Genomic DNA, 21594 nt, shown 5'->3' on the forward strand with positions numbered 1-21594 from the left:
AGCTGGTCGGCAAGTGGTTAAGGCCTCCAAACATTGCACACTGGACGTTTAACTCCTGTGCGGGAGGTTCCAGCATTTTCACGCAGGCAGGAGGCACAGGCGCACCATCCAGCCCCACTGCCAGCAGCTTATAAAACTCTTTAAGAGGCTGAAAGCTGTTACGGCTAGATGGGGCACTAAATGATAGTAAGGTTTGGGACAGTATATGCCCAGGGTCGAATGCCTGTGTAACACAAGAAGTCTGAAAATCCTGGATGTATAATTTTGAAAACAGCATAAGGTTTGCTTCGGCCACAGGTTCAGTAGCTTGGTTGACCGGAGCAGGTCTGATTTTGGTTTTTAAAGAGCTGCCTTGGAAAAAAGCTGTCAAAACAGATTGCAATTCATACTTACACCAGGGCCCCACACCTCACCAATTCACCTTCTCATCCATAAACTACCCTGTTAAAATCCCACTTTTGGGTTCTCCATGAGAAGTAATCAAAACCAAATTATTTTGCTTTGTTCATTTCAAAAAAAGACATTATTAGAAAATAATGGAGAAATATGTTTCAGTTTTGTCTGGTACTTTTTCTTCATATATTTAACATTCTTTTCTTATTGTAAGCACATAGCGACAAGACTGCTACACAATGCATGTGCAGTTTGTAGTGGATATAAAACCAACATTTCTGAAAGACTTGTGATAGAAGCAATAGAAAGGGGGAAAATGACTGAGTGAAATGATGTCCTTTAACCACTTGCCGACCGCCGCAAGTAGATATACTGCGGCGGTCAGCCCCTCACAGACAGAGTGACGTAGACTCGTCACGGACTCTCCCGCGCGTGTGACCGGCGGACCCGATGTCCGCCGGTCACTCAGCGATCGTCGGGGGAGAGGGAGAAAGGCAGGCGGCTAGTGTAAACAAGCCGCCTGATTTCTCCCCTGTGTAGAAACAATGATCACACGGTATCTACTACTATGTTGATCAGTGTTCCTACAGCTCAAGCCACAGCCAGTCACAGTTAGAAGCATGCCCCTAGGACACACACAGCCCCCCCCTCTCAAATAAAGTTAACCCCTTCACTGCCAGTGTAATTTTACAGTAACAGTGCATATGTATAGCACTGATTATTGTAGAAATGTCACTGGTAACCCCAAAAGTGTCAATGTCAGTCAAGGGTCCGATCTGTCCGTCGCAATGTCGCAGTACCGCAAAAAAATCGCAGATCGCTGCCATTACGCGTTAAAAAAAAAAATGACAATCTTTCCCTTTGTTAGTAAACGCAATAACTTCTGCGCAAACCAATCAAAATACGCTTTTCTCTAGCGCTCATTGACAGACGTAGTCCTCGGTGATACACCACCTTCGGGTTATGTTGCCTCCACAGGAGCAGGACTAGACAGGAAATTAAAAAGCTCTGGCCACACCCCAGGGGCAGTCCCAGAGGGTATATCCTCTCTCTCTCTGCCTCAGCAAATCAGTTATTTTCTGTCTAGTTAGGAGTAAGGACCTAGATACCTTGCTGGGATCTTAGGTCCTGGCAAGAATTTTTTCTTAAAGGATTTTTTTAGACAGCTTTTTTCTCCAGTGTTCCTGTGAGATCTTCAAGCAAGAAAGCTGAACTGGGCGACGGGCTGGATGTTGAGATCCGGTGGTCACCCCAGTTCAGCCTACGAGCGCGTGCAGGCCATAGCTCCGCGCTGGGTCGGCCGCGACAAAGTCCCATTAAAGGACTGTCCACGCGAGTTAAACGTCTCGCTGAAACGCCAAAGACCATGAGTCACGGCGTCCGTATCGGTCGACAGCCCTCCCGCCCCGGTGGAGAGGGGTACTGTCAGGAGTTGGTGCCCGCCTGGTTCCGGTATGGTGAGTAGTATGTTCCCCCTTTCCCCCTGACGGGTTTTGTGGTGAACGCGGGCCCCTCTCTGTATGGTAAGATAGAGTCCCTTTCTCTAGCGCTCATCGACAGACGTAGTCCTCGGTGATACACCACCTTCGGGTTATGTTACCTCCGCAGGAGCAGGACTAGACAGGAAATTAAAAAGCTCTGGCCACACCCTAGGGGCAGTCCCAGAGGGTATATCCTCTCTCTCTCTGCCTCAGCAAATCAGTTATTTTCTGTCTAGTTAGGAGTAAGGACCTAGATACCTTGCTGGGATCTTAGGTCCTGGCAAGAAATTTTTTTCTAAAAGGATTTTTGGACAGCTTTTTTTCTCCAGTGTTCCTGTGAGATCTTCAAGCAAGAAAGCTGAACTGGGCGACGGGCTGGATGTTGAGATCCGGTGGTCACCCCAGTTCAGCCTACGAGCGCGTGCAGGCCATAGCTCCGCGCTGAGTCGGCCGCGACAAAGTCCCATTAAAGGACTGAACCCGCGAGTTAAACGTCTCGCTGAAACGCCAAAGACCATGAGTCACGGCGTCTGTATCGGTCGACAGCCCTCCCGCCCCGGTGGAGAGGGGTACTGTCAGGAGTTGGTGCCCGCCTGGTTCCGGTATGGTGAGTAGTATGTTCCCCCTGTTTTCCCTGACGGGTTTTGTGGTGAACGCGGGCCCCTCTCTGTATGGTAAGAAAGAGTTTCTTTCTATCCTATAACATGTCACAAATCCTCCTACTTTGAGTGTGATTTTATGTGTGCAAAAGCCAGGAGGCTTGGTTTGGGAGCTAACAATCTATTGTATACATGTTTTAAAGATGTAATCTGTGGCATTCTGGGAATCTTATGGGTTAAGTATAAGCTACCTACCAGTCAGAAGCCATGGACATGTAGACTGCCTTCCAAGTCAGATCTCCAGCTAATAGCAGGCCTCCCGAACGGCCATGCGGTCCGCCAGGGCCGGTACCGCCAAACACGCCATATCCCCATGCAGAGAGAGTGTTGTGTGCCTGCAGCACACCGCTAGTCAGCACAGGCCGCCGCCATTTTTTTTGCTGGATCGCACGAGCCGCCATTTTGGCGTAGCCTCGTGTCTCCAGCATGGGGGCGGCCATGTTTTAGGTGATTCTACACCTCGTGGAGCTTGGGGGAGGCGCCGGAAGGCGTACAGAGGGGCGGAGCCGCCTCCTTTCTTCCTGGGCAGCCAGCCAAAAGACTTCCTGTTTGTCTAAGACAGCGCTGTAAGCTGTTGCAGTTCAACTCTGAACATCAAGTGGTGAGCCTGGGGGTTTATCTCTCTCTCTCTCTCGATCGATAGGGATCCCTAGCAGGTAACACTAAGGGGTTTTTTGTGGCGCTGAGGGTCAAAAAAAAAAAAAAAAAAAAGTTTTTTCTTTACTTTGAATTATATCATCCAGGAAGTAACTGGAGTTATTATGGACCCTGCCACACAGATTCCCCCACCTGTTTCCCTCGAGGGGGCCTCGGGACCCGCCGGTGTACAGAGTATAGAGTCATTTACAGCAATTTTGGAGTCTATGGTGGCTCGGGTGGAGGCGGCCTGTCAGGGACGGGGGTCAAGGAAGCGACCCCCGCCTACCCCTATACCATCTGACACCTCTGACTCTGATTCAGAGATGGTCACTGCAGTTGCAGGTTCCTCTGCAAGGGCTGCTATCCCAGGTAAAGCCCCCTCAGACAGTGAGGAGGACGCTTCTTCTCCTGCTATAATTCAGGAAGAAGCATTGGTGGACGCACTAGTTGTGGCAGTGCAAGAAACCTTAAAACTTGAGGCTTTACCGGCAGAGGCAACTGAAACAGAGAGGCCTTTTGGGACTAATAAGCCCATCAAGACGGCGAAGGCTTTTCCTGTACCTAAATGTTTTGGAAATCAGATTAAAGGAGAATGGGAACATTCTAAACGTACCTTTACTATTTCCAAGCGTATTGCTAGACGCTATCCGTTTGAGGAATCCATCATTAAGAAATGGACGGTACCACCAGTCGTGGATCCGCCTATTTCCAGGCTGAACAAAGCCACGGTTATTCCAGTGGAGGACACTTCGTCCTTTAAGGATCTGGTGGATCGAAAGATAGAAGCGGAGTCCCGCACTATCTTTTCTCTGATAGGGTCAGCATTTAGACCAGTAATTGTTATTGGTCTAGTTTCCCAGACACTTACAGAATGGGCGAAGATGGTACGCCAAGATCTTAGGGGAAAGGATATTCCCCAGGAGACATCTGATTTGATAGAACAGATCATACAAGGGCTACGGTTTATCTGTGACGCAGCCTTGGACACTACTCCCCTATTAGGGCATGCATCTAAGTTAGCAGTGATCCTCAGACGTGTGCTGTGGTTAAAATGCTGGTCAGCTGACCTAGGTTCCAAAAAGACTTTGACCAATCTCCCTTTCCAGGGGAATCGTCTATTTGGAGCCAACCTAGATGAAATCATTAAGGATGCCACCGGGGGCAAGAGTACTTTTTTGCCACAGGCTGCAAAAGCTAAGGAACCTCTCAACAAGCGAGGACCTTTCTTTACCGCCCATAAAGGACGCCCGGCTGGTACTTCCGGGAAAGGCAAGACTCCTCCAGGAGGGTTCAAGAAGGGCTGGTCGGACAAACAGAGGACCAACCCAGCCAAACCCGAAGCAAAGGAGTACACAGCCTGAAGGTGCGCCCCCACCCGGTTTCAGGGTGGGGGGACGTTTTCACCGGTATTCAGGACATTAGATCGAGCATCAACCACTACTACCGGTGCGATTCTTCCCTTCCAACATTTAAGCACAGGAAGCGGTAGTTACCGTTCCCTGTATAGATCTTTTCCTTTACCTTTTCCTAAGATTAGTCCCGATACCTCACAGGAATCGGATCTGATTGACCAGATAGGCCAAGTAGCCTCTAGTCGGGTGACTTCGGTCCCTGAGGTTCAACCAGAAAAGATCACCTTGCCTGATAACTATCAGGTATCTGATAAATGTGTGGGAACAGAAAACGACCAGACTTTCTCGGATGGTCGGGGCCAGATACCTCTAGGGACGCCTGGTTCAGATCCAATCAGCGCCAGTGGTCCTAGAAATTCTAGGCTGGCCTCTTCAAGCCGGCCTGGCCGACTTGGACAGGTTAGTCGCAGACGTTCCGTGGGAACTTCGTCTCAGGGAGTGTCTGTAGTTTCAAGGACCTATTTACCTTCGTGCTTTACAGTCGCTGGTTTTAATGGCCTGGCCATTGAGACCCAAGTACTGAAGGACAGAGGTTTGTCTACTTCTGTCATTCCTACCCTTATTAAAGCAAGGAAAGCGACTTCCAGCAAAGTCTATTATCACACATGGAAGATTTATATTGCGTGGTGCGAATCTTTAGGATTTCCTCCACGTACCTATTCGGTGTCTCGAATATTGGCCTTTTTGCAACAAGGGGTTGAGCAGAAGCTAGCCTTGAGCACCATCAAGGGTCAAGTTTCAGCATTAGCAATCTTCTTTCAGAAACCTTTAGCTACCAAATCCTTGGTGCGGAATTTCATTCAGGGGGTGCGGCACCTGGCTCCTCCAGTCCGCGCGCCCTTACCGCCCTGGGATCTTAATTTGGTTTTGTCGGTTCTACAGAAACCTCCCTTTGAAAACATCAGGGAGATTCCCTTGCTTACTTTATCCCAGAAGGTGGTCTTCTTGGTGGCTATTACGTCTGCTCGCAGGGTGTCAGAACTGGCTGCATTATCATGCCAGTCCCCATACCTAGTGATTCATAGGGATAAGGTAGTACTTCATCCTAAGCCATCTTTTCTTCCTAAGGTGGTTTCAGATTTTCATCTGAATGAAGATATTGTACTACCTTCCTTGTGTCCTCAGCCCAAGCATCATCGGGAACATGCGTTGCATTCCTTGGATGTGGTTCGGGCAATCAGGGTATACCTGAAAGCTACGGAATCATTCCGTAAGACGGATTCACTTTTTGTGATCACGGATGGCCCCAGAAAGGGTTTGCCTGCATCTGCCGCGACCATTGCCAAATGGATTAGACAAACGGTGGTACAGGCTTATTCTATTAAGGGCCAGAGTCCTCCGTTCCCTGTTAGGGCGCACTCCACTCGAGCGCTCAGTACTTCCTGGGCCTTTCGCCATCAGGCGTCAGTGGTCCAGGTATGTAAGGCGGCCACTTGGTCGTCGGTACATACCTTTACTAAATTCTATAAAATTGATGTGACGGCATCGGCGGATGCCTCATTTGGCCGCAAGGTTTTGCAGGCCGCAATTTGAGGAGACCGGTGGTCTACCTCGAGGGTTTTTTTCTGTTTGAAAAATTTTTTTGTTGAGTCTCATCATTAAGGATGAGCATTGTAAACTTCTAGTTGGCACCGGTTGGGCCTTCTAGATTGGGATTTGATTTCCATTTTCCCACCCCTCAGTTGTGATACTGCTCTGGGACGTCCCGAAGGTGGTGTATCACCGAGGACTACGTCTGTCGATGAGCGCTAGAGAAAAATGGATTTTTGTAAAATCTTACCGTAAAATCCTTTTCTCTTAGCTCATCGACAGACGTAGTCCCCGCCCCTCTGTTTTGGAGTTGGGTTGGGTTAAATTCTCTAAGCACTGCTTTTTCACATAACTGATTTGCTGAGGCAGAGAGAGAGAGGATATACCCTCTGGGACTGCCCCTAGGGTGTGGCCAGAGCTTTTTAATTTCCTGTCTAGTCCTGCTCCTGCGGAGGTAACATAACCCGAAGGTGGTGTATCACCGAGGACTACGTCTGTCGATGAGCTAAGAGAAAAGGATTTTACGGTAAGATTTTACAAAAATCCATTTTTCTATCCTACAACATGACACAGATCCTCCTACTTTGAGTGTGATTTTATGTGTGCAAAAAGCCAGGAGGCTTGGTTTGGGAGCTAACAATCTAATTGTATACATGTTTTAAAGATGTAATCTGTGGCATTCTGGGAATCTTATGGGTTAAGAATAAGCTACCTACCAGTCAGAAGCCACGGACATGTAGACTGCCTTCCTAATCAGATCTCCAGCTATCAGCAGGCCTCCCGAACGGCCATGCGGTCCGCCAGGGCCGGTACCGCCAACCACGCCATATCCCCATGCAGTGAGAGTGTTGTGTGCCCTGCAGCACACCGCTATTCAGTACGGGCCGCCGCCATTTTTTTTGCTGGATCGCACGAGCCGCCATTTTGGCGTAGCCTCGTGTCTCCAGCATGGGGGCGGCCATGTTTGAGGTGATCCAAACACCTCGTGGAGCTTGGGGGAGGCGCCGGAAGGCGTACAGAGGGGCGGAGCCGCCTCCTTTCTTCCTGGGCAGCCAGCCAAAAGACTTCCTGTTTGTTAAGACAGCGCTGTAACCTGTTGCAGTTAAACTCTGAGCATCAAGTGGTGAGCCTGGGGGTTTATCTCTCTCTCTCTCTCGATCGATAGGGATCCCTAGCAGGTAACACTAAGGGGCTTTTGTGGCGCTGGGGGTCGAAAAAAAAAGAAAAAAAAAAAAGTTTTATTTTTGAATTATATTATCCAGGAAGTAACTGGAGTTATCATGGACCCTGCCACATATATTCCCCCACCTGTTTCCCTCGAGGGGGCCACGGGACCCGCCGGTGCACAGAGTATAGAGTCATTTACAGCAATTTTGGAGTCTATGGTGGCTCGGGTGGAGGCGGCCTGTCAGGGACGGGGGTCAAGGAAGCGACCCCCGCCCACCCCTATACCATCTGACACCTCTGACTCAGATTCAGAGGTGGTCACGGCAGTTGCAGGTTCCTCTGCAAGGGCTGTTATCCCAGGTAAAGCCCCCTCAGACAGTGAGGAGGACGCTTCTTCTCCTGCTATTATTCAGGAAGAAGCATTGGTGGACGCACTAGTTGTGGCAGTGCAGGAAACCTTAAAACTTGAGGCTTTACCGGCAGAGGCAACTGAAACAGAGATTCCTTTTGGTACTAATAAGCCCATCAAGACGATGAAGGCTTTTCCTGTACCTAAATGTTTCGGTAATCAGATTAAAGGAGAATGGGAGCATTCTAAACGTACCTTTACTATTTCCAAGCGTATTGCTAGACGCTATCCGTTTGAGGAATCCATCATTAAGAAATGGACGGTACCACCAGTCGTGGATCCGCCTATTTCCAGGCTGAATAAAGCCACGGTTATTCCAGTGGAGGACACTTCGTCCTTTAAGGATCCGGTGGATCGAAAGATGGAAGCAGAGTCCCGCACCATCTTCTCTCTGATAGGGTCAGCTTTTAGACCAGTAATTGTTATTGGTCTAGTTTCCCAGACACTTACGGAATGGGCGAAAATGGTACGCCAAGATCTTAGGGGAAAAGATATTCCCCAGGAGACATCTGATTTGATGGAACAGATTATACAAGGGCTACAGTTTATCTGTGACGCAGCCTTGGACACTACTCCCTTATTAGGGCATGCATCTAAGACAGCGGTGATCCTCAGACGTGTGCTGTGGTTAAAATGCTGGTCAGCTGACCTAGGTTCCAAAAAGACCTTGACAAATCTCCCCTTTCAGGGGAATCGTCTATTTGGGGCCAACCTAGATGAAATCATTAAGGATGCCACTGGGGGCAAGAGCACTTTTTTGCCACAGGCTGCTAAAGCTAAGGGACCTCGCAACAAGCGAGGACCTTTCTTTACCGCCCATAAAGGGCGCCCGGCTGGTACTAGCGGGAAAGGCAAGACTCCTCCAGGAGGGTTCAAGAAGGGGACCAACCCAGCCAAACCCGAAGCTAAGGAGTACACAGCCTGAAGGTGCGCCCCCACCCGGTTTCAGGGTGGGGGGACGTTTTCACCGGTATTCAGGACATTAGATCGAGCATCAACCACTACTACCGGTGCGATTCTTCCCTTCCAACATTTAAGTACTACAGGAAGCGGTAATTACCGTTCCCTGAATAGATCTTTTCCTTTACCTTTTCCTAAGATTAGTCCCGATACCTCACAGGAATCGGATCTGGTTGACCAGATAGGCCAAGTAGCCTCTAGTCGGGTGACTTTGGTCCCTGAGGTACAACCAGAAAAGATCACCTTTCCTGATAACTATCAGGTATCTGATAAATGTGTGGGAACAGAAAACGACCAGACTTTCTCGGATGGTCGGGGGCAGATACCTCTAGGGACGCCTGGTTCAGATCCAATCAGCGCCAGTGGTCCTAGAAATTCTAGGCTGGCCTCCTCAAGCCGGCCTGGCCGACTTGGACATGTTAGTCGTAGACGTTCCGTGGGAACTTCGTCTCAGGGAGTGTCTATGGTCTCAAGGACCAATTTACCATCATGCTTTACAGTCGCTGGGTTTAATGGCCTGGCCATTGAGACCCAAGTACTGAAGGACAGAGGTTTGTCAGCTTCAGTCATTCCTACCCTTATTAAAGCAAGGAAAGCGACTTCCAGCAAAGTCTATTATCACACATGGAAAACTTATATTGCGTGGTGCGAATCTTTAGGATTTCCTCCACGTACCTATTCGGTGTCTCGAATATTGGCCTTTTTGCAACAAGGGGTTGAGCAGAAGCTAGCCTTGAGCACCATCAAGGGTCAAGTTTCAGCATTAGCAATCTTCTTTCAGAAGCCTTTAGCTACCAAATCCTTGGTGCGGAATTTCATCCAGGGGGTGCGGCACCTGGCTCCTCCAGTCCGCGCGCCCTTACCGCCGTGGGATCTTAATTTGGTTTTGTTGGTTCTACAGAAACCTCCTTTTGAAAACATCAGGGAGATTCCCTTGCTTACTTTATCCCAGAAAGTGGCCTTCTTGGTGGCTATTACTTCTGCTCGCAGGGTGTCAGAACTGGCTGCATTATCATGCCAGTCCCCATACCTAGTGATTCATAGGGATAAGGTAGTACTTCATCCTAAGCCATCTTTTCTTCCTAAGGTGGTTTCAGATTTTCATCTGAATGAGGATATTGTACTACCTTCCTTGTGTCCTCAGCCCAAGCATCATCGGGAACATGCGTTGCATTCCTTAGATGTGGTTCGGGCAATCAGGGTATACCTGAAAGCTACGGAATCTTTCCGTAAGACGGATTCACTTTTTGTGATCACGGATGGCCCCAGAAAGGGTTTGCCTGCATCTGCCGCGACCATTGCCAAATGGATTAGACAAACGGTGGTACAGGCTTATTCTATTAAGGGTCAGAGTCCTCCGTTCCCTGTTAGGGCGCACTCCACTCGAGCGCTCAGTACTTCCTGGGCCTTTCGCCATCAGGCGTCAGTGGTCCAGGTATGTAAGGCGGCCACCTGGTCGTCAGTACATACCTTTACAAAATTCTATAAAATTGATGTGACGGCATCGGCGGATGCCTCATTTGGCCGCAAGGTTTTGCAGGCCGCAATTTGAGGAGACCGGTGGTCTACCTCGAGGGTTTTTTTCTGTTTGAAAAAAAAAAAAAAAAAATTTGTTTTCTCTTTTTTTGTTGAGTCTCATCATTAACCGCTTGCCGACTGCGCACAGTATATTTACTGCGGCAGTCGGCCCCGGCCAGGCAGAGTGACGTAGGTCTACGTCGCTCGCCTGTCACTCCTTCCAGAGCCAATAGCGGGCGGGCGCGCGCCCGCCGAGGCGCGCGCCCGCCTCGGCTCGTTCACGGAGGAGTGCGGGAGTGTGACTGGCGGACCCGATGTCCGCCGGTCACACTACGATCGCCGCTACAGCGGGAGAAAGACAGAGCGGCTTGTGTAAACAAGCCACCTGTCAGTTCTCCCTGTGTAAAAGTGAAGATCAAACAGTTCTACTATGTAGAACTGTTGATCTTTGTTTTTACACTAGTAGACCTGTCCCTACACAGTTAGAATCACGCCCCTAGGACACACTTAACCCCTCCCTGTCCAATACTGTTAACCCCTTCCCTGCCAGTGTCATTTTTGCAGTAACAGTGCATATGTATAGCACTGATTACTGCAGTAATGTCACTGGTACCCCCAAAAGTGTCAAAAATGTCAGTCAAGGGTCCGATCTGTCCGCCGCAATGTCGCAGTACCGCAAAAAAAATCGCAGATCGCCGCCATTACTCGTTAAAAAAAAAAACACCAAAAATGACAAAAATCTTTCCCTTTGTTAGTAAACGCGATAACTTTTGCGCAAACCAATCAAAATACGCTTTTTGCGATTTTTTTTTTTTACCAAACATAGGTAGCGTAAAACAAATTGGCCGAAAATTTTAAAAAATTTTGATTTTTACATTTTTTTTGGGGGGAATTTCATATAAAAAAAAGTGAAAAATATTGTTGTTTTTGCAAAAATTACGCTCTTTTTTTGTTTATAGCGCGTGATCAAAAAATCGCACAGGTGATCAAATACCACCAAAAGAAAGCTCTGTTTGTGGGAAAAAAAGGACGTGAAATTCGTTTAGGTACAGCGTCGCACGACCGCGCGATTGTCCGTTAAAGTCACGCAGTAAAAAATCGCAAAATAACCCCTGGTCTTTTAGCAGGAAAATCCTCCGGTGGTAAAGTGGTTAAGGATGAGCATTGTAAACTTCTAGTTGGCACCGGTTGGGCCTTCTAGATTGGGATTTGATTTCCATTTTCCCACCCCTCAGTTGTGATACTGCTCTGGGACGTCCCGAAGGTGGTGTATCACCGAGGACTACGTCTGTCAATGAGCGCTAGAGAAAAATGGATTTTTGTAAAATCTTACCGTAAAATCCTTTTCTCTTAGCTCATTGACAGACGTAGTCCCCGCCCCTCTGTTTTTTTGAGTTGGGTTAAAATCTCTAAAGACTGCTTTTTCACATAACTGATTTGCTGAGGCAGAGAGAGAGAGGATATACCCTCTGGGACTGCCCCTGGGGTGTGGCCAGAGCTTTTTAATTTCCTGTCTAGTCCTGCTCCTGTGGAGGCAACATAACCCGAAGGTGGTGTATCACCGAGGACTACGTCTGTCAATGAGCTAAGAGAAAAGGATTTTACGGTAAGATTTTACAAAAATCAATTTTTTGCGATTTTTTTTTTTTTTTTTTTTTTTTTTTTACCAAACATATGTAGCATAAAACAAATTGGCCGAAAATGTTATAAAATTTAGATTTTTACATTTTTTTTTGGGGAATTTCATATAAAAAAATGTGAAAAATATTGTTATTTTTGCAAAATTGACGCTCTATTTTTGTTTATAGCGCATGATCAAAAAATTGCACAGGTGATCAAATACCACCAAAAGAAAGCTCTGTTTGTGGGACAAAAAAGGACGTCAAATTTGTTTAGGTACAGCTTTGCACGCCCGCGCAATTGTCCGTTAAAGTCACGCAGTGCCAAAGCGCAAAATACCCCCTGGTCTTTAAGCAGCCAAATCCTCGGGGCTTAAGTGCTTAGGCATTCATTTCTAGAAAAGTTTGTAAACCGGATTCCTCTTCAGCAGTTTTAAAAATAGTTTTTCAAGACTTTAGTGCTTCAGTCTACTAAATATTAAGGCCTCATGCACCTTGGACGTTTAGCCATCTCTTCTAGACGCTTTTTCTCCTGGCAGCAACATTTTGGCAGAACAAACGCTTAACACTTGTCATCAAGTGCTTCAGCGTTATTTAATTGGCCAGATTATTAATGTATTCTGGCCATTTAAATAAATTAACGCTCAGTCGCTTAAAAGCACATTTACACACTTTTAGGCACGTGATTTTTTTTTTTTTTTGCTAAAACTGCTGCTCCTGGATGTTCTGCCAGGCTTTTTCTGCCTCTAAATGTCTATTTGTACATGGACACACATGATAACATGCAGGGGTGCAAAGAGGCAGAAGAAAAAGCAGATGCCCCTAATAGCATCTCTGCTTTACAAGTAAAATCATCAATGAACAGATATTACCTAGGAAACCTTATAGATGAGTGCGAAGGTCAGAAATTCCACTCTAGCCATAATTATCAGGCTTGGTGTAGGTGCAAGGAAATGCAGCCTTTTGTATTATGATTCAGTGCTTTGCAAACTCGTATTCATGTTCCAATATGTCATGAGGTGCTGTGGTTCCTGGGCCATGGTGCTTGTGGATCTTCATTGTTACTAACTCACATTAAGGCCCTGTTACCACATGAGAGCTATGGGAGTTGAATGGGTTTAGCTAGAATAGATACATTTTATTGCTAAAACACCAACATTAGAATTCAAGACACTCAGCAAGTAGGCAGTGTCCTTTTAGCCAGTTTAAATGCATTTTTTACTCCACTTGTCAAAACTCAAAGACGGTTTAGAAGTTTGTGTGCTGAATTTTAAAATGCCGGTTGACCTTGAAAATGAAGTGCAGGTCAGGTCAGTGGAAGAAGTGATCTATCATGAAGCTGTGCAAATGCAGAAAACATCCACCTGGGCCTTGTTCAATCAATAGACAATGAAAGAAAAGTCCTGCAGCAAAGCTATGTAATGTGCCAAAGCCCTGAAAGAATGAGGATAGCGGTCAGAAGGCACATTTTCCTGGGTCTCTCTGGATGACTTGATTCTGTCAGTTTCTATATATTATTATATGTTGAGGGGAAATCGTACAGAATTTATTAGCTGGTCAGGTGGAAAAAAACACTGTCAATTTAATCAAAATGCAGAAATAAGATGTAATAACCTTTGCCTACGCTTACCCCACAGTTGACTAGAGAAAGACAAACCCGCTTTTAAAGCAAGGTCCAGTTTGTTCTAATAGGAAGGAAATCCTTCCAGATCCCTAAAGGCAGTACTCTACTCCATAGATCAGTAATCTACAGTGTTATTTATTATAATTGTTTATGGCTAGTTATATTTTTGAAGGAATCTACTGGTATAAATTTCAGCTACTAATCCAACTCCATGTTTGCTTTATAAAGGAAAAAATACAACTAAAGCAATATGAAAGTATGAAAGTGCAAATAAACTTTTTACACTAAAGTCAACAGCCACTCTCCCTCAACCCCAGCATCAATACTTACTCTAAAATACTCTATAATATAGTTTCCTGCCATATGACCTGCCCTATCCAATAATGATTTCTCTCAGAAAAACCTTGTTTTTAGTGACCCAAAAAAGTGAAATGTAGGTGCTGCTCAGGTAGTGAGGTAAAGTCCAACTAGACCGCTGTGAGTGCAGGCAGGGAGCTCGTCCTAGCTCCAAGCTGCAGCAATGTCAAAGGAAAAGGTCCATGAGCTGCACATGAAGCAGACCCATGTGCATGACATGAGATGAATGGCAGCCTCAGCCTGGACTTCAGCAAGGCCGTGTCTACAACTCGTTTTGCTCCACCCCTTGGAGCTTAATCTTGGACGCATGATTAAGCGCCAAGAGGTGGAGCGAAACACGTTGGGGGCATGGCCTAGCTAGAGTCCAGCTGAGGCAGCCATTTATTGCGCTTCATGCACATGGGTCTGCTTCATGATGTGAGGCTTATGGACCTTTTGCCTTTGACAATGTTTTTAGTGAGCCAACTAATCTACAGACAAGGAATGACCATAGAAAGGAATGTTCTTGGCATAACTTCAGTGCATCTATCAGGTAACCTGTTAACTTCTAAAGTCAGTGCTGAACCAGTGACTAGTGCATGCTGTAGGCTTCAAGTTGGCTTTTCTGGAGAAAAAGCATCTTTGAATGGGGCTAGGGTGCTTGTGGAAAATGGCTGCCTGTAAACCTTTTTGAAGCGGAGTATAGTGCAGTTAGAAAAGTACATCTACCTTTTTAACACTATATGTGTTTTATATCATATGACAGAACTCCGCTAACCATTTACCACTGAGATCTGAATTTCACATTCTCACGGTTTTATTTTCTTAAAAGGTGCCCCTGCACTTACATCCCGCAATTTCACAGAGACTGACTTTGAGAAAGTGGTTGACTTTATTGATGAAGGCATTAAGATTGGGCTTGATGTGAAGAGCAAAACATGTGAGTATCAATGGAGTAGAATAATAAGCTTCTGATTTACATTTTACTTATTTGATATATTGACAGCATCCATATCCATGCAGATTCTGTGCTTCCTCCCAATAAAAAGTGCTCCACCACATGCAAAAATAAATGTGTGATGAACTCACCAGAGCCCCCAGGCCCCCAAGGACCAACAGACTTTACAATGACCAATGGACTATAATCTTATAGATGACCGCTTCTTCCGCTCAGATGTAAAAAGTCAGTGTGCATGAAAGACAAATAGAATACTAATAGTGCAACCCCGTTTATAAAAAAAAAAATCAATATTCTAGAAGAACTCTGCAGCAGTTGCCCTTACATTAATAAGTTCCCTGACTGGCACCAGCTCTTTAGATGCACAAATACCGTATAGTCCCCATGGTATATGACAGGAACTCAATCTCCCCATGCCAGAACTCCGCTCTTGTGTGCGTTCCTGGAAGTGATGTCAATGGTTAGTACTAGAGGACCAATCATTGCAAATTCTGCTGAACTTTGGGGGCCTGGGGGCTCTGGTGAGTGCATCGCACATTTATTTTTGCACGTGGTGGAAGGCTTTTTATTGGGAGGAAGCACAGATTCTGCATGGATATGGATATTTGGACTTAGTTACGTTACGTTTTTTTTTTTTTTTTTTTTTTTTTAGAGCGGTCATTATTTTGGTATTTTTTATTTTTTTTTCACAATTTGTTTGGAGCACGATTTTGAACAATATTTGTATGGTTCATCGATACACATATATTGGAATTTATTTATTTGTTTACATTTAATATATTCGTTCTAATTATTGAGTTATTTTATCACTGTGAAGTTTGCACATTGATCTATTTGTGATTGGATACATGGGATGAACAGTTCATTTATTACAATTGTGCAGAGGGTAATATACACTACAAACTATTTCACATTTTTTATATATTTTATATGCACAGCTGTATGGTGAGGAATATTGATATCCATTTAAGTAACAGAGCCTTCCTTCTAATTCAAAGCTGTATTACTTATGGCATATCCTACAAGTTAAGGGGCTGCAGTTACGTGTTTAGTAGTTAATTTTAGCCATGATAAGCGGCGTCCCAAGCCATATACAGTCAGGTCCATAAATAATGGGGACATCGACACAATTCTAATCTTTTTGGCTCTATAATGGGTTTGAAATGAAACAAACAAGATGTGCTTTAACTGCAGGCTTTCAGCTTTAATTTAGGGTATTTACAACCAAATCAGGTGAACGGTGTAGGAATTAAAACAGTTTGTATATGTGCCTCCCACTTTTTAAGGGACCAAAAGTAATGGGACAATTGGCTGCTCAGCTGTTCCATGGCCAGGTGTGTGTTATTCCCTCAGAGTTCATTTCAAGTGTGCTATTTGCATTTGGAATCTGTTGCTGTCAACTCTCAATATGAGATCCACAGAGCTGTCAATATGAGATCCACAGAGCTGTCACTATCAGTGAAGCAAGCCATCATTAGGCTGAAAAAAACAAAACAAACCCATCAGAGAGATAGCAAAAACATTAGGTGTGGCCAAATTAACTGTTTGGAACATCCTTAAAAAGAAAGAACGCACCGATGAGCTCAGCAACACCAAAAGACCCAGAAGACCACGGAAAACCACTGTGGTGGATGACTGAAGAATTCTTTCCCTGGTGAAGAAACACCCTTCACAACAGTTGGCCAGATCAAGAACACTCTCCAGGAGGTAGGTGTATGTGTGTCAAAGTCAACAATCAAGAGAAGATTTCACCAGTGTGAATACAGAGGGTTCACCACAAGATGTAAACCATTGGTGAGCCTCAAAACAGGAAGGCCAGATTAGAGTTTGCCAAACAACATCTAAAAAAGCCTTCACAGTTCTGGAACAACATCCTATGGACAGATGAGACCAAGATCAACTTGTACCAGAGTGATGGGAAGAGAAGAGTATGGAGAAGGAAATGAACTGCTCATGATCCAAAGCATACCACCTCATCAGTGAAGCATGGTGGTGGTAGGGTCATGGCGTGGGCATGTATGGCTGCCAATGGAATTGGTTCTTTTGTATGTATTGATGATGTGACTGCTGACAAAAGCAGCAGGATGAATTCTGAAGTGTTTTGGGCAATATTATCTGCTCATATTCAGCCAAATGCTTCAGAACTCATTGGACGGCGCTTCACAGTGCAGATGAACAATGGCCCGAAGCATACTGCAAAAGCAACCAAAGAGTTTTTTGAGGGAAAGAAGTGGAATGTTATGCAATGGCCAAGTCAATCACCTGACCTGAACCCCATTGAGCATGCATTTCACTTGCTGAAGACAAAACTGAAGGGAAAATTCCCCAAGAATAAGCAGGAACTGAAGACAGTTGCATTAGAGGCCTGGCAGAGCATCACCAGGGATGAAACCCAGCGTCTGGTGATGTCTATGCATTCCAGAAATCAGGCTGTAATTGACTGCAAAGGATTTGCAACCAAGTATTTAAAAAGTTAGTTTTGATTTACGATTGCTAATCTGTCCCATTACTTTTGGTCCCTTAAAAAGTGGGAGGCACATATACAAACTGTTATAATTCCTACACCGTTCACCTGATTTGGATGTAAATACCCTCAAATTAAAGCTGAAAGTCTGCAGTTAAAGCACAACTTGTTTATTTCATTTCAAATCCATTGTGGTGGTGTATAGAGCCAAAAAGATTAGAATTGTCGATGTCCCAATATTTATGGACCTGACTGTACCATATTTTACACTGTAGCCTAATTTGTCCAAGTGCAAAATATATGTAGGTAATGCATTCCTGATTTATTATATATAGGGAGCTGAATATTTGGTTTTTTATTTTTTTTATATGCCTGGAGTTCTTCTTTAAATAGTTTTTATATGCAGCTGCAGGGACACATCCGCTCGTCCCATTGTGACAGATGTTCTGGTAAGAAACCCTGAACCCTGTCTGCGTTCAGAGCCCACACACCTGCACGCTTGCCATATTAAGACGAGTGATTGTGCCCATGCAACACTGCTCCCCATTAGTCTTCATTGGGCTGCCTGCATGTTGCACCTGGAGGCTAGACACACTGGGGGGAAAAAAAAGCAGTTCACAGTATACAGGCCTGTAAATGAGGCCTTTGACTTTTCTTCTTTACAAACAAGGAAACCTTGAGAACTACATTATACTTGAATGGAAAAAAAATACATATATACAATACTGATTGTGAACAATTTTTTTTTTTTATGCAGTCATTGTTATTTCTTTATATGGTTTTGATAACATTTTGGTATACATTTTTTTTTTTTTTTTTTTTTTTTTGTGTATCCCACTATTGTAGTGATTTTCCAATTGTAATCTTCAGATGAGATTTAGAACCCCTGTAGTAGAGAATAGAAAGACTAAGATCTAGTGGCTGACTAATGTAATCAACAGCCATGTTGCTGCTGTTTAGGTAGTTTGTATTAATGGATCCCAGTAGTTTTTAGTTTTCTTTTTAGTATACAGCACACATTTTATTGTAAACATTTTTTTTCTTCAACACACTAATAAATTAATATATATATATGTATATTGTAAGGAGTTCTATATACAGTGCTGTGCAAAATTTTTAGGAAGGTGTGAAGAAATCTATTAAAGTAGGCGTTCTTTCAAAAATATACATTTTAATGGTTTATTTTTATTAATTTACAAAATTCAAAGAGAGAACAGAAGAATAACCTAAATCAGCCCTCAAAAATTCCACTCGCCTGCTCGCATTTTAAGAGTGGAATTTTAAGGATTGCGAGCTGTGCCTGCCTCCGCCGTTCACAGCAGCCTGCGATTACTTTCTTCTTTAGAAAAGGAAGAGCACTGCACCCTGAGCCCACCCATTGTGTGACAATAGCGAATGAATATTCGCTATTGTCACAGGGATCCTCCTACTGGCCAATCAAGAGGCAGGTGTTTCCTGATTGGCCGAAAGGCGAACGATTGTAACTGGCCGAGGAGGAGGACTCGGGAGACACGGAGGATACGCAGGATTGATGAGAAGCCGCCCGCTGCAGGTAAGTGCACGCTGGTCTCTCTGCACACTGTGATCGCTCTGCAATTCAAGGGGATATGCTGTGATCGCTCTGCAATTCTAGGGGACATGCTGTGATCGCTCTGCAATTAAAGGGGACATGCTGTGGGCGCTCTGCAATGAAAGGGGACATGCTGTGGGCGCTCTGCAATGAAAGGGGACATGCTGTGGGCGCTCTGCAATGAAAGGGGAACATTCTGTGGGCGCTCTGCAATTTAAGGGGACATGCTGTGGGCACACTGCAATGAAAGGGGACATGCTAAAGCATTTAACAGTGTAATTTTATGAGATATTTTACAAGGGCATGTTTAGGGGCGGAGCAGGGTAGGGTTTGGGTGGGGGCAACAAGTGGCGAGTATCTCTTAAGGCCTGGCTAGTAGCTCATGACTACTACCTGACCTAAATTAATATTTAGTGTGACCACACTTTGCCCTCCAAACAGCATCAATTCTTCTAGGTACACTTGCACACAGTTTTTAAATGAACTCAGTAGGTAGGTTGTTCAAAACATCTTGAGGAAGTAACCACTGACCTTCTGTGGCTGTAGGCTATCTAAAAACTTTGTCTCTTCATGTAATCTCAGACAGACTTGATTTTGAGATCAGGGCTCTATGGGGGCCAAGCCATCACTTCCAGCCCCCCCCCCCCTTTATTCTGCAGCATGAAAATAACCCCAAATCTACAGCCAATGTCATTAAAACTATCTTCAGTGCAAAGAAGGACAAGGAGTCCTGGAAGTGATGGTATGGCCCCCACAGAGCTCTAATCTCAATATCATTGAGTCTTGACGGGGGATTATATGAAGAGAAGGAAGGATTTGAGGCAGCCTACATCCACAGAAGATCTGTGGTTAGTTCTCCAAGATGTCTGGAACAACCTACCTGCCAAGCTCCTTTAAAAACTGTGTACAAGTGTACCTAGAAGAACTGATACTGTTTTGAAGGCAACGAGTGATCACGCCAAATATTCATTTGATTTGGATTTCTCTTCTGTTTACTTTCCATTTTGTTAATTGATAAAAATAAACCATTGAACACTTCTATTTCTGAAAGCATTCTTCATTTACACATTTTTTAACACCTGCCTAAAATTTTTGCATAGTTCTGTATATAACACGCACGCCTGCAGATATACCTAATTATACAAATATTTTCCAGCTTGTCAGCAGACACAATTAATATACAATGCTAATCAGTTGCTGTATATGCTTGGTAGCATTGCAGCTTTAATATCTATCTTCTAACTCTGAGTGCCTTTTATGAGACTGACAATTTAATGCACTGAGCTGAAGAACTTCTTTAGCTGGCTCTAAGCAAAACGCATCTGTCCATCAGGTGACTGCTGAGTTTCTTCAGTTCACTGGAAACTGCTTCCTCACCGTGTAAGATAACAAACTCTGCTCAGTGGGAAACCAAACATACACTGATTACAGAGCCTGGATTGTGTTTAATGTGGAATCCAGAAGCTAGGAAGCTGAATTCAATTTTTTTTTTTTAATTGTCATTATTCTAATCCTGTAGAGCAGAGTAAATCGGTGATGGTCAAAGATGTACTGTTCAAGTATTTCCAGCTAGGATCAGAAATATATAGACTTTGTTGTATCTTATCTCTCCTATCTACTGTGAGTGTTTTTTGACCCATATATACTTGACATGAATACCTATATAATTACCTGTGAAGTGGCTCAGTTCTGTATACTATTGTTAGATCGATGACACTTGTTATAGTTTACATAAATGAGCCTTACGTTTCAGGGGGAAAAAGTTATCACCTACATTAAAGTGCCTGATGGAAGAACTGTCTTACATAGTCTGGTTGAAAAAGACACAAAGTCCATCTAGTTCAACCAATAAAAAAGGAAAAACAAAACATTTTTTCTCGTCCTCTGACAGTCGCTGCCCCTTCATAATCATTACCAATGGGTAATTGACCTTTTCTCCGCAGGAGTAGCTAGGCAACAAGATTTGTTAATATCAAAGCTTTTAGCATATCACACCCCTAGGGGGCGGTCCCCTCAGTCAATACTTCCCTGCTTCCAGCATTCTCAACTCAGTTTTCAATTGCCTAGCTTAGGAGTAGCTGGCTGTTCCTGTGCTGGGGCTTTCAGTCTCAGCCTTCTATCCTCTTTTTGATTTTATTTCAAGTGTTTTTCTCTTTCTTTTACTTAGCTGTTTTTTTCTCAGCATTAGTTTAGTTTTCTTCGGATGAAGATAGATCATGCGGAGCTGGGTCTCTGACTGGCCACCCTGGATCCCAGGGCTGAGAGCCAGGGGTTTCTCCAGCCTGCCATCGAGCGTTCAGCTCAGTTTTTCCCTGGCATATTGAACGACCCATCCCTGTTCGCTGCAGGGATGCTGCCTGTGAGGTGGCTACCTCACCGGACGCCATTTGCGGTTTCGCAGCGCAATCCACTGCGTCCTGGCTGCGACACTCCCTGTTCTCAGTACAGCGGTTTGGTCGCTGGAGACGGCTCCCCACGCCATCCGGAATGTTAAGTAAAATTCTATGTGGGGACCTGTCTGTTTGGGTGTCAGTCTGTGACTGTGTGACCCACATATCTGTGTGAGTGCGCTCCCTGTCAGATTCCTGTGTGGAATAGCTGCCTTTCTGTGGGCTGCGGGGGAGGGGGGGCTCTCCTGCTCTGCTATGTGTACTGTATGGGCAGACTGGGCTCAGACATGCTGTGCGGCGGCCGCTGATGCGGTCCGCCATTGTTTCGGATAAAACTGTGGTAACCGGCCCTGTTTAATACAGCGGTGTGTTTTGGCGCCAAACGCCGCCATTTTAGCGGCGGTCGATCATGCAAGCACATGTCGGCGCCATTTTCTTGTTGCCTTAATTCCTCAGCCGAGCGGC

At 45.0% G+C, this 21594-nt stretch overlaps 1 protein-coding gene across 1 annotated transcript in view; it reads left to right on the plus strand.

Annotated features, from left to right (window-relative positions):
• Positions 1 to 21594, plus strand: part of SHMT2 (serine hydroxymethyltransferase 2) — a 230782-nt gene that overhangs the window by 192219 nt on the left and 16969 nt on the right. The window contains exon 11 of the mRNA XM_082248353.1: positions 14580 to 14687. Coding sequence (XP_082104479.1) covers positions 14580 to 14687 — 108 coding nt within the window. The remainder of the gene's footprint in view (positions 1 to 14579; positions 14688 to 21594) is intronic.

The sequence above is a fragment of the Pelophylax lessonae genome (assembly GCF_965119305.1).
Source record: "Pelophylax lessonae genome assembly, chromosome: 2".
Taxonomy (NCBI): domain Eukaryota; kingdom Metazoa; phylum Chordata; class Amphibia; order Anura; family Ranidae; genus Pelophylax; species Pelophylax lessonae.